This window comes from Narcine bancroftii, chromosome 7, assembly GCF_036971445.1.
Source record: "Narcine bancroftii isolate sNarBan1 chromosome 7, sNarBan1.hap1, whole genome shotgun sequence".
Classification (NCBI taxonomy): Eukaryota; Metazoa; Chordata; class Chondrichthyes; order Torpediniformes; family Narcinidae; genus Narcine; species Narcine bancroftii.
In genome coordinates this window covers 34,358,717-34,371,229 of record NC_091475.1, presented here as the reverse complement: position 1 = coordinate 34,371,229, position 12,513 = coordinate 34,358,717, and the positions used below count along the sequence as shown (strand labels likewise).

At 40.9% G+C, this 12,513-nt stretch overlaps 2 protein-coding genes across 14 annotated transcripts in view; one reads left to right on the top strand and one right to left on the bottom strand.

Annotated features, from left to right (window-relative positions):
- grtp1a (growth hormone regulated TBC protein 1a) overlaps positions 1 to 12,513 on the bottom strand; it is a 393,930-nt gene that overhangs the window by 198,174 nt on the left and 183,243 nt on the right. The window lies entirely within an intron of this gene.
- mcf2la (mcf.2 cell line derived transforming sequence-like a) overlaps positions 1 to 12,513 on the top strand; it is a 141,043-nt gene that overhangs the window by 103,677 nt on the left and 24,853 nt on the right. For 6 of the 7 annotated variants that reach the window (XR_011341708.1, XR_011341707.1, XM_069889511.1 and 3 more), the window contains 4 exons: positions 753 to 845; positions 7,741 to 7,833; positions 8,784 to 8,909; positions 11,278 to 11,499. Coding sequence is in view for 5 of the 7 variants with exons in the window: in XM_069889511.1 (XP_069745612.1) it covers positions 753 to 845; positions 7,741 to 7,833; positions 8,784 to 8,909; positions 11,278 to 11,499 (534 nt within the window). In the remaining 2 variants the exon portion in view is untranslated. The remainder of the gene's footprint in view (positions 1 to 752; positions 846 to 7,740; positions 7,834 to 8,783; positions 8,910 to 11,277; positions 11,500 to 12,513) is intronic. The other variant, XM_069889506.1, reaches the window with a different exon arrangement.

Genomic DNA, 12,513 nt, shown 5'->3' with positions numbered 1-12,513 from the left:
CCAGTGGGCTGATATCGCCTCAAACCGTGCATCTTGGCGCCTCACAGTTCGGCGGGCAGCAAGCTCTTTTGAAGAAGACTGCAGAGCCCACCTCACTGACAAAAGACAAAGGAGGAAAAACCCAACACCCAACCCCAACCAACCAATTTTCCCTTGCAACCGCCGCAACCGTGTTTGCCTGTCCCGCGTCGGACTTGTCAGCCACAAACGAGCCTCCATAAATACCCCTCCATAAATCTTCGTCTGCGAAGCCAAACCAAAGGACATATAATATAGTGTGCTGTTTGAACCCCAATTCTTGACCCTACACATGGTCTTGGCATCAAGAACCTGCCACATTATGTAGCACCAAAATAGAATTTTGATCAATTCATGTTTATATTCTAGTTTATGAAGACGAAAGATTCGGAAGTTAGTGAAAAGACTTTTAAACAAAGGTTTTCCAGGCCCATTACCACTTCTAGTAGTTTTTCTCGGTTTGCTTCAAATGACTGAATGCTATCAATGGCCTGAAGTGATTTCAGGCTTTCCTATAAAGATGGCCACAGGCGGTGTGAATAATGTACAAAGAAGTGTATAAAACTCCTGTCCTTTTTTTTCAGAATTTTGTTCCAAGCAGAGATCTACCAATACTGACATAGAGTAGTCACCTCTGGGGAAAGATATTACTATTCATTAGACATGTATCAAAGTAAGTGAAGTAACAGAAATTTCTGGAAATAGCCTCAAAATAAGATTGTTTGCATTTGCAGATGGAAGACCTTCAGATTTATGAACGGTACTGTCGCAATAAACCACGCTCAGAAAGCTTGTGGAGGCAGTGTTCAGACTGCATCTTTTTCCAGGTACTTTACAACTAACTCACCTAATATGCTACTCATTCATTCTTTATTAAACTGCTGATATGATTGAGCTATTTGCAGAATCTACTGTATTGTCATGGACATAGGCTCTTAAGCCTCCAACATTCCCATCAATGCCCTGCACTCACCTACTTACTAGGAACAGTGGAACCAAAATTATTGGACAGAGATTCAAAATCGCTCTTCAACCATTAACACACTCCATGGGAAAAACCAAGCATTTTGACTGTCTTATTTGGTGTAGCCGCATGAAGAGCATTGCTCATTCATACGAGGAAGATAGAAAGGAGAAAATAAAGATAGAGAAAAATCAAAAACCAATGGTGCTATAACATCCCTACCCATCTGTCACCTGTGTGAAAGAAATGCTCGATCCCAGATTGGTCATACCCACCACTAAAGACCAGACATCGCAGTCTTAAGAGTGAGAGATGAACAACAACATTGGAACCAGTTAGCACACCTGCACATCTTTGCGGTGTGGAAAGCAGAGCACCCAGGGGAGAACCCAGACAGTCACAGGGAGAACACCACCTTCAGTCAAGATTGAGCTTACTGGATCTGTGATACAGTCACTCTGGTTTCCTTTAAATATGTCATGATTTCCAATCACAATTTCTGTGGCCCAGCAAAGCCTTCACTTCAGACTGCCAGACTATTCTGAAGGAGTTGCTCACGTTAAGAACTTCCTTAACGCAGGGACACAAAACTGGTTGCTAAGTTGACTGCTCTCCATAATTGAAGATCAGCAAACATGTTTCCCTTGATTAAAGCAGAAAGTAGTAAGCAAGAGGCCATCCTTCAAGCTTCTCACTGAAATGTTAAATGGGTCTCTTTATATCTGAACCCTGCTGTAGATCATCACAGACAATGAGCATCACAGGTGAGTTCTATTGGGAGCATGTTTCTGATAGTAGTGGTAGGAAAACAGAAGAGGCTATAGATACTAAAATCTAGAACAAAGACAGGTCACTGAAAGACCTCAGCAGGTCATCTGTGGTGGTAAAAGGTGAAGTTGATGTCTCAGATGGAAACCCTGCATCAGGACCAAGATTGCTAGTGCATAGCAGTACCTTATGGCATCTACCCACTTAGTCCCCCACTACACCCTGGTATAGATTCAGAATGGGGAAAGTTTTGGTGGGCAAAATAAACTGGGACAGCAATAACACATGGGGAAATAAGTGGGGGTGGGGGCTCTGAAGTGTAACTCGGAGAACACTCATGATCAACATCTTTGTGTCCCCACAAGAAAGATATAATTTCTGAACTTTGTCCTGGAAATCAGCCAGGATAAGAAGAGTAGGCAACATCAGTGAGGAAATATCCAAGATATAGCCATCCTATCATTATAAGGATAGGAGCAGACATGGGAAAGGACATTGTCCATCTCTCTAATGAGGGAGAAGGGTAGGGAAATGAAAACTGGAGGTCCCTAGATGCCCAAATGATGGAGAATAAAACATTTTTAAAAATTAATGCCGAGACATTCACACATAAAGTATGAAAAAAAAACTGGCAACAAATTTACAGATATTTTATGCATAAGGTTAAAGGATTAGAATAGGAGAACTGGGGCCATTCAGAGATTATGGGAAAATCTGGCCGCAGAAAACATGTCTGGGGCACTAGTTAATCAGCCATTACTAAGGAAGGATGTATTAGCACAGGGAGATGCATGTTTCTGTGAGTCTCCAACAATAAAATTTTCTTTACTGAAAAAAGTGTTGGCTCTGCCGGCTGCTATAATGACAGCGCTGCCACTGGTGCGGACCCAGGAAGAGTGGAGACATGGTGCTCTCCCGCAGGGTAATATCACCCAGTTGAACAGCCAACACCTGCATAGGCTTTATAAGTAGCCTGTTAAAGGAGTTGATGGTGTTTTATTTAAAATCCTGTGACCATGGGGTCTGGGCCCAAGATGGTGGCAACTGTGCTTGGCAGCGGTCACAAGGGGTTGCAGACACCAGGGAAGCAGCAGACTTGTGTAGGGCACCAGTAAAGGTGAGAACAACCCCTGTTGAGAAGGGGAAACATAAGGGACAACCTTACAGGATGGTGACTGCAGTGGCAGGCCAGTAAGGAGCTCTGTGGCTGAAGGATACACATAGGCAGTGAGCTGTTGATGACTTGTGAGCAAGGAACCCACACAGACTGCGGACTGCAGGCGACTTAAGGTCAAATGACTCACACCAGGTTGCGGGCTGCTGGGGATTGGGTCATGACAACCAGGTATTGGATTCAGGATTCGAGAGGGTGCTGAGGCCAAAGGGAGTCAAAGATTTGGATCTGGAGCCTCAGGTTGCTGATGGTTTGAACTGAACTGGAGTCTTGTGCATCTGCAAAGGCTGCGGAGCTCTGGAGACGCATCCACAGACACTCAATGAAACTGGGGGTAATCCCTTTTGCTTCTCTTTCTCCGACTGTTAAGTGTGTTAGGAAATGCTAATGGAAAATCTTTATCTGCTTTATGGCAGACTCAAGCCAATTTTGTGTAATATTACATTTCTATTTTATTATATGACAATGAATAGTATCTGATCTAAGGTATGAACTTGAAAAAGGCATTTAATAAGATGCCACATAATAACCTTGCAATCAAGATGATAAGAGACTAGAACAGCAGTAATGGGACATTGGCTTAGTAATAGGAAAGTTGGTGAAGGTTTGTTTTTAGACACAAGGCATATATGCGGTGGAGTTCTCCAGGGTACTCAGATTTGGATGCAAAGGGAAACTTTTCTTAAACTGAAGAAAACACAAAGTTAGGGGACACTGTGAACAGTGAGGAGGATTGTAATTGACTATCAGAAGACTGGCTGATTAAAAGGGAAGATAAAATTTAATGCTGAGGAATGTGAAGAGTTACACTTTAGTTGCAAATATGAAAAGAGGCAACAGAAACTTTAGGGCACATTACCAAAAGAGACAGGTTATTGAAAGGAGTATAGAAGGATGGGAAATTGGTTAAAAAAGCAGACAGAATCCAGGGCTTAGTCCACAGGTGCAAGAATATGATAAATTGTAAAGTACTGATTTGGTCATAGCATGTATTTGGTCATAACTATGAGAAAGGTGTGAACGCTTTAGTTCTGAAGAGTGATTCCAGGGATGAGGGGTCAGTTGCATAGAGAGAATGGAGAAACAGGTTGTTCTTGCAACAGAGGAGGTTGCAAGGGAATCAGATGGAAGTATTTAGAATCTGTACCCGTTCTGGGAGTAGCCTGAATGAGGGTACATAGAATAAAGGTGATTAGCAACAGAACCAACAGTGACATGAGAAACAATATTTTTATAGAGCTAGTGGTTAGGATTTGGAGTTTACAACTGGAGCATATCAGAAGTAGAATCACTTGGAGTGTATGTACATAAGAGAACCAGGTAAGAGTCTGAAATGTAAGAATTTACAAGTTATAGAGAGTAGGTGGAGGAGCAGGACCAGCTGGAAGGTTCTTGTGTAGAGCTAGCATAAATTCAATGGCTGAATGGTCTCCTACCACACTGTCTCCAATCTGTGATTAGATCTAACTTCCATTAGTGACTTATATTTTGATTCAGTCACAGTACCTTTGTTAAATTTGGAAATTTTACCTAGGCTTCCTGGCTTTTAGAAATCTTGCTGAATTTCAAGGGTTACCCAGGTAAGGCCCCACCCAAGCCCATACACGGCATTCTGCTCTGAGCAGTCTTTACAGAGCTCAGTTGGTTTTCACAAGCTGCAGGTCAGTCAGTATAATGGTCATGTCAGTTGACATCAATTAAGTCAGTCTGTACAGAGCTGACCTCACTCCTGATCGTACTGAGCTTAGGCCAATCTGTCCTTTTCTGGAATTCTAGTAATTCAGTTTTCAGTTCTGCTCACATAAATATCTTGAAAAATAAACAGATGGGGGCATGACAAGATGGCGTAGAGTCTAGACGTGTAATCTCGACCTATCTGGCCAGACTTTTAAGAACCCGTTTTTAACTTTTTGTTTTCAGGTTTACATTTTTTTAAAACTTAGTTTAAAGTATCAAGGAATTGTTATGGCTGTTAATGGTAAAAAGATTAAACCTCAAGTACAGAAGAAACTACATTTTCGGAGTGTTGAAGATTTAGAGCCTAAACAGTCTGCTACAACTTCAGGTTTGCTTTCTTTCAAGCCTAAACCACAGAGATTGCCTGTGGGAGCTGAAAAAATGACTACTACTCACCAGGAGAAGGACATCACTGGAATTACCCGTTCTCAGGAGGAAGGTGCATGTGCCCCTGATGTGGATCCTGATTCTGGCAGCCTGCCGACTTTAACGGAGGGGGCACGCAAGAAGACGACTCCATTGCTTGAAATACCCCAGGATATACTCCAATCTGAATATTTTGGTCTTTTTTGTGAGTTTTTGAAGCAACAACGGGTTGCGGGGGGAGAACAGCGTCGGCCCCCTGAGGAAGTCGGTGTGCCGTCGCTGGGAGTCCAGACCCGCAGTAAAACTATTAAACTGCCTGTTATTGAGATGCAGCAGGAGCTGCAGTTACCTGGTTCTGCCACTACGCAAGAGAAAGCAGGGCTGAGCTTTTCTGAATTACAATGTAAACAGCTAAGCCTTATCATTCGGCCTATGCTGAATGAAATGTCTCAGAGGCTCAGTTTGGAACTGGATACAGTTAAAATACGTTAAAATCTTCTGAAGATTTTAAACAATTTCAGGCTGCTTTTTTGAAATGTCAACAACAAGTGGCTTCTAATACAGAAAAAGTGTTGGAGGTGGAAGAATCCGTTAAAGAATTGCGAGAACATGAGAGGGAGTTAGAGAGGAAAGTAGATTATTTGGAGAATCAAAGTAGAAGGAATAATGTGAAGATTGTTGGTTTTCCAGAAGGTATGGAAGAACAAGATCCTCTTCGTTTTTTTACCGAATGGATTCCATAAATACTGGGGCAGGAATTTTTCTCTGGAGGTCTGGTATTGGAAAGAGCTCATAGAGCCTTAAGAAGAAGACCTCTGGCTGGTCAACCACCGAGACCCGTGATAATTCGATGTTTGAATTATCTGGACAGAGAAACGATACTTCGTTTAGCAGTGCAAAACACGAGACAACAACAAGCTCTGTTAATGATTCAGAATAGTAGAGTTTTTTTCTACCCTGATTTGAGTCAATTTAATCCAGTTAAAGTTTTGTGGCGTAAAGGTTATAAGTCTACTTTTTGCTATCTGGCAATGTTGAAGGTGTTTTGTGGAGACTTTCAATCTCGGTTTTTTGAGAATTAGTGTGAAGCAATGAGTTTTGCTGACTCGTTGCCAGATGTAAGAGGACAAAGACGTAGCCCACCATTGTCTCCTAAAGAAAAATCTGGTTGTTCTGGAAATGGAAGAAACGGGAGAAATGGGAATGGAAAGAGTCCGTTTCCTTGAAATGGGGTCACCGAGTCTGGAATTTCTTGGATGAATAGAAGAACTTTTTTATTTTTATTTTCTTTTTATGTCATTATGATATCTTGTTGTTATTCTTTGTTTGGCTGGGGAGGGAGAAATTTGCTCTATGTTCTACTAGTCATCAGCCACTGGTGGGTGATCCATACCCAACTTTTGTTTAGGGATTATTACCTTTTGGTAGTTTTTTTTGGGTTTTTTTTTCTTTTTTAAATTTTTTTTTTTATTTTTATTTTTTTTAATTTTCATTTTATTTAGACTTTAATTTGTGGTTTCTTTTTCTCCTATTGGAGGGCCTATTTACGTTGATCTGAGTCTTTATATATTGATATTATTTGTTTTTAGTAATATTAGTGGATATGTCAAAGTTGAAGTTTGCTACTTTTAATGTTCGGGGTTTAAACAGTCCGATTAAGCGTAAGCGTATTTTTATCAAGTTTGATCTTTGGTAAAACATGTGCTCAGTAGAGATATGATTTTACCTGAAATGATTAAATTTGAGACTTTTGGCATAATGAGATGAAATATTGTTTAATAATGAAGATCTACCGGGACCAATGCCTGAAGAGGACGCACAAAATCTGTGAACCGGTGCGGACTCGAAAGGCCAACATGGCCTGTTTCCGTTCCGTAAATGGTTATATGGTTATATGGTTAATGGAAAAAATTACATATCTTTCGCGGATAACTATAGTTTTTTTTATTAATAGGTGGTTGTTATATTCAGAATATTTACATTTTGATTTATATTGACTAGATTTTAATATGTATGCTTTACTTTTCTTTATTTTTTTCTTTTTTCTTTATGGCTCTCCTTAGGAGAGTTGGCTGAAAGAGGGGGGGTTTCTTTCCTTTTTTTGTCTTTCTATTTTTTAATATATATAAAATATAACGTTCGTGCTTTGTTTATTGTTATATATGTTACTTATTATCTGTATTTTGAATGAATAAATAAAGTTTTAAAAAAAAGGGGGGAAATAAATAAAAATAAACAAATGTGGGTCAATATGTGATTCCTTGTATTGGAGGGGTGTTAGAGAAGATTTGTTAAAAAGTGAACCAACAAATAATCTGGAAGTGAACTGGAGGAAGTTTTGACTTGAAACACTTTTTGCTAATAATAAGATGAGGAGAAGGGGCAGGAAAGTTGTACATTAGCAAATTCAGTTTGTCAACCAGCTCAAGCATAATGATCAATATCTCAAGTGCTCTAACAGAAAGAACAATTAGAATCTGTGAATGACATCAGTTAATTGAAAAGGCTGAGTGGCCCCATCCTCAGAGTGCTCCAAGGATATGTTGGGCCATTTACTGAAAGGGGTTTCCCACTCAGTTTATTTCACATTTCTGTGTGTCTTTTTATGGCCAGATTCCCAGGCTACTGATTCCTAGATATGTTCAGCAGCAGCATTCAAAAAAACCAATTTTATTCTCATCTCTGTGCCTTCAGTAAAACTTTTTTGTTTCAGGAATGTCAGAAAAAGTTGGAACACAAGCTGGGGCTGGATTCTTACTTGCTGAAGCCTGTGCAGCGGATAACAAAGTACCAGTTATTACTGAAGGTGAGGGCAGGTTTCAGTACTGGCTGGGGGGTGAACTCTCAGCACCATTAAGTACAATGATGCTGATGTGAACATAGACTCCACAGCCTTTTATTTATTCATTCTTCGGATCTGGGAGTTGCAGGCCAGCAAATATTGCCAATCTGTAGGATTGTACAGCTTAGAAACAGGCCCTCTCAGCCCACCTTGTCCATTCCCATCGTGTTGCCTCTCTATGCTAATTTGCACCCTTTCAACCCCAATCTCTCTATGCCTTTCTACTCCAAGTATCTGTCCAAACATCATCTAATTGCATTTGAGATTACCTCCACTGGTAGCTTGTTCCACATATTCAACACCCTCTGCTTGATTAAAAATGTGCTGCTCAGCTCTCTCCTCTCATCTTAAATCTGTGCCCTCTCATTCTCATACCACCCCCTTTTTCCCCAGGGAGAAAAATAGTAAATGTTAATGCCATTTATGCCCCCATCCCCGCCTCTAATTTTGTAAACTGCACAAGGTCACCCCTTAGCCTCTTGTGTTCTAGTGAGTATAAACCAGCGGATCTGACCTCTCCTTACAACTCGAGCTCTCCATTTCAGGTGGCATCCTAGGGAACGCCTTTGTATTCTCTCTTTCTATTACAACCACATCCTTCATACAGTGTGACAACCAGAATTGTTACAGTGCACTAAGTGTCATCAAGCCAGTGTTTTGAACCTCTGCTAAATGACATCCAAATGCCCCGACCTATGATGGCAAGGATGCCAAATGTCTCTTTCACTGCCCTTTCCATTATATTGCTTCTTTCTGGGATCTATGGATACACCCCAGGCCTCTCTGTATGTTAATTCTTCAAAGGTTTCTGACATTTATTCTTTGTTTATGCAACTAGTCAATGATTTTCCACCAATATCTCAAAGTTAGGCCTTCTGTTAATGCAGAATGAATGTGCATATCTGGTTTAACAGGAGTTGCTGAAGTACAGCAAGAACTGTGAGGGAGCAGAGGATCTGCAGGAAGCACTGACTGCTATTGTTGGAATCCTGAAAGCTGTGAATGATTCAATGCACCAGATCGCCATCACAGGATATGAGGCAAGTCAGCAGTTGCATAGAGATTCTATGTCACATACCTAGAACTCCCACTCAATACTACAAGGGAACATAAAATTTAGGAGCAGGCGTCAGTCGTCAGGCCCGCCAAACCTATTCCGCCATTCAATAAGATGGTGGCTGATCTGGCCAGTTGCAATTACCCGCCTGTTCCCCATAAACCTTCAAAAATCTATTAGTCTGTGTGTTAAATTCATTTATTGTGGTGGCCTCTCTTTGGAATTGCACAGATTCACTTCTGAGAGAAATAGTTCCACCTTAGCTTTGTCTTAAATCTATTCCTCTGAATATTTAATTTTTTTTAATTTGGTCATATAAATTGGTAATAGGCCCTTCCAGCCAGTGAGCCTGTGCTACCCAAATACTATAATTAATCTATGGCCCCAGTACATTTTGAAGGGTGGGAGGAAACCCACGTAGACTTGGGGAGAGTGTACAAACTTCTTACGGCACCGGATTCGAACCCAGGTTGCTGGTGCTGTAAAAGTGTTGCACTAACCGCTCTGCCTACGGTGCTCCCCTTTAGGCCATGTGTCCCAGTTCTGATGCAGTAATTACCGTGTATGCCTCCAGTCAGTGTTTTTGGTGGAGTTACTGGAACTCTGTTACACCTCATAATTCCAAGATGGAAACTGGCCATCTTCATCTGTCAGCAGGGACTCGTATATAATTAATCCCATTTTACAGTGCTTGGACTCTAGCTTTCAATGCCTGGGTGATATATGTGTTCAGCAAGACACTTTTAAAATGCTGTCAATTACTTTCTGGCAGGGTATTCCAGGTATTTACTGCTCTCTGGGTGGAAAAGATCCCTCTCAGGTTCCCTTTGAATCTCTTGTCCCTTACCCCATACTAGATGTATGTCATCCAGCTTTGTTCACCTCTGAAAAGCAGAAAAATCTCCTGCAATGGACCCCTCATGAATTTACATATCGGTCATATTCCCGCTTGACCTGCTTTGCTCCAGCAAGAACAGACCCAGCCTCTCAAAGTAACTCAGATCCTCTATCACAGGCAACATCCTGTTGAATCTCTTCTGCACCTTCTCCAGCAATGTCATATTTTCGCTCATATGCTGACCAGAACTGCATGCAGTATTCCAGCTGTTTTATAAAGTTGGAACGTAACCTTCTAGTTCTTCCATTTAATATCCCTGCTAATGAAGGCCAGCTTCACCATGTTATCCATCTGCACTGCCCCCTTCAAGGATCTTTGGACTTTATATCAAGGCCCTTCTGTTCTTCAGCATTCCTACTGATCATTTCTTCCTTCACCAGTACTGTCAGAATGCATCAGATTACTTTTATTAGGATTAACTTCCATCTGCCATTTCTCAGTCCATTTCACCATTATATCATTATCACCCTGAAGCCTCAGACTACATTCCTCCACCAATGTTCGTGTCATCTGTGAACCTATTGATAATGCCTCCTACGTTCAGATCCAAAAATTCACACATCTTGCAAACAGCAATGAATGGTCCAAGCACAGGTTGTGGAACACCAGTCAGAGGCATCTTATCACAAAAACAACCCTCCACCATCTCCCTTTCTCTCTGATTGTCAATCTAATTTTGGATTCAATTTACCGATGTCCTAGATCAGTTGGCTCTCGCCTTTTGAACCAGATGGGACTTGGGTGGGTAAATTACCTGAGAAGAAGTAAAGAACTAGACAGATGTGAAGAGTGGCAATAGAAGATCTGCTAGACAGCAGCAAAATACCTGTGTGACAAAAATCAATGTTAATGAACCCAGCTGTGTTGAGCTTCAAGTCATGAAGGAATCATTACCAGGTCATCTTTTGTTCTGAGACCAAGATTCAGTTACATTTGATGGGCCTATCTTTGGTGCTTTAGACGAAATCAATGGTTGGATACCGAAACATTACATCAGTTGGACAAATTTTCAAGGCATGAACCAGTCTCCCAACTGGTTCTCATTGTGTATGTGTCAGCATACTTGTAGCTGTGATTTCTATCATCCATGGATTAGTGTATCATGAAGATGGGTCATTTTGTTTGTCAATATCCATGTAACAGAATTGGAGGTAGGGAACACTTCTACTTGCTGAAGAAGGTGGAACTTTGGAACTCTTCTACACCAGCTGTTGATGTTAGACCAATTGTTCATGTTAAAATTTGGAGGTTTGTTTAGTTAAGGATTCCAGTTATGCAATGTAGTTAGGGTTAAACTGCAAACTAACCCATAAGAAAGGTGAATAATTTCAATGGAACAAAACTTTGACATGTGCATGATAAGTGTTTTGTGTTGTTCCCTTACACCATGTGGATGAATCAATAGTCAATAGTCCTAGGAAGGGAGTCTGAAATGTGTTTTTTTTTCTAACAGGGAAATTTGAGTGAACTTGGCAAACTTTTGATGCAAGGTTCATTCAATGTGTGGATCGACCATAAGAAGGGACATGCAAAAGTCAAGGACCTAGCAAGATTCAAGCCAATGCAAAGGCACCTGTTCCTCCATGAGAAAGCATTGCTCTTCTGTAAGAAAAGAGAAGAAAGCGGGGAAGGGTATGACAAAGCCCCTTCTTACAGTTATAAACAATCATTGCATGTAAGTTCTTTGCAATTAATGTAACAAAGCATTATGGTTAACAACCCTGTACCTTTGACACTTTTGCTTTGCTCGAGCTTTGATAACTAGGACACATTGTGAGCTCTGGTCCACTCAAGTGAGGAGTCTGATGGAAAACTCTTCCCTTGCCTGAATGAATGAAGCTCCAACAAGATCCATATCAAATATGACACATCAGCCCATATAACTGGAATCATGTCCACCTTCACAAATTTTCCTTTTGCGTAGCATAGAGAACAAGAGCAAAAGCAGCAGATAAAGTTTATTGTCATACACATGAGTACAATGTACAATGTACAAATGCAATGCAAGTCTCATATGCTCCAATTTACCAGGTACTTAAAGCACACAATTCATTGGTGCAGATCACCTTTGGCATCTGTAGTTACCATTTTACTACATGAGGACCAGAGTTGTTCCATTGAAACTCAAAGAAGTCATTGAGGCTGAAAACGAGAATAAAACAGTAAAAGACATCACCCAAATCTTTGGATTACCAAAATTAACAGTTTGGAACATAATTTTAAGAAGAAGGAACATACTGGTAAGCTCAGTAATCACAAAGGGGCCAGTAGGCCAAGGAAGACCTCCACTGCTGATAGCAAAAGAATTGTCATCATAATGAAGAAAAATCCCCAAGTGTCTGTCCGACAGATCGGGAACTCTTTATGAGGCAGGTGTGGATGTGTCAATGACTACAGTCTGCAGAAGACTACATGAACAGAAATACAGAGACTACACTGCAAGATACAATTGACTAGTTAACCACAGAAACAGGATGGTCAGTTTATAGATTGCCAAGAAGTATTGAAAAGAGCCTGCAGAATTCTGGAAAAATGTCTTGTGGACAGATGAGACCAAGATGAACCTGTATCAGAGTGATGGCAAGGGCAAAGTGTGGAGGCATAAAGGAACTGCCCAAGATCCAAAACATACCACCTCATCTGTGAAACATAGTGGTGAGGGTGTTATGGCCTGGGCATGACTGGCTGC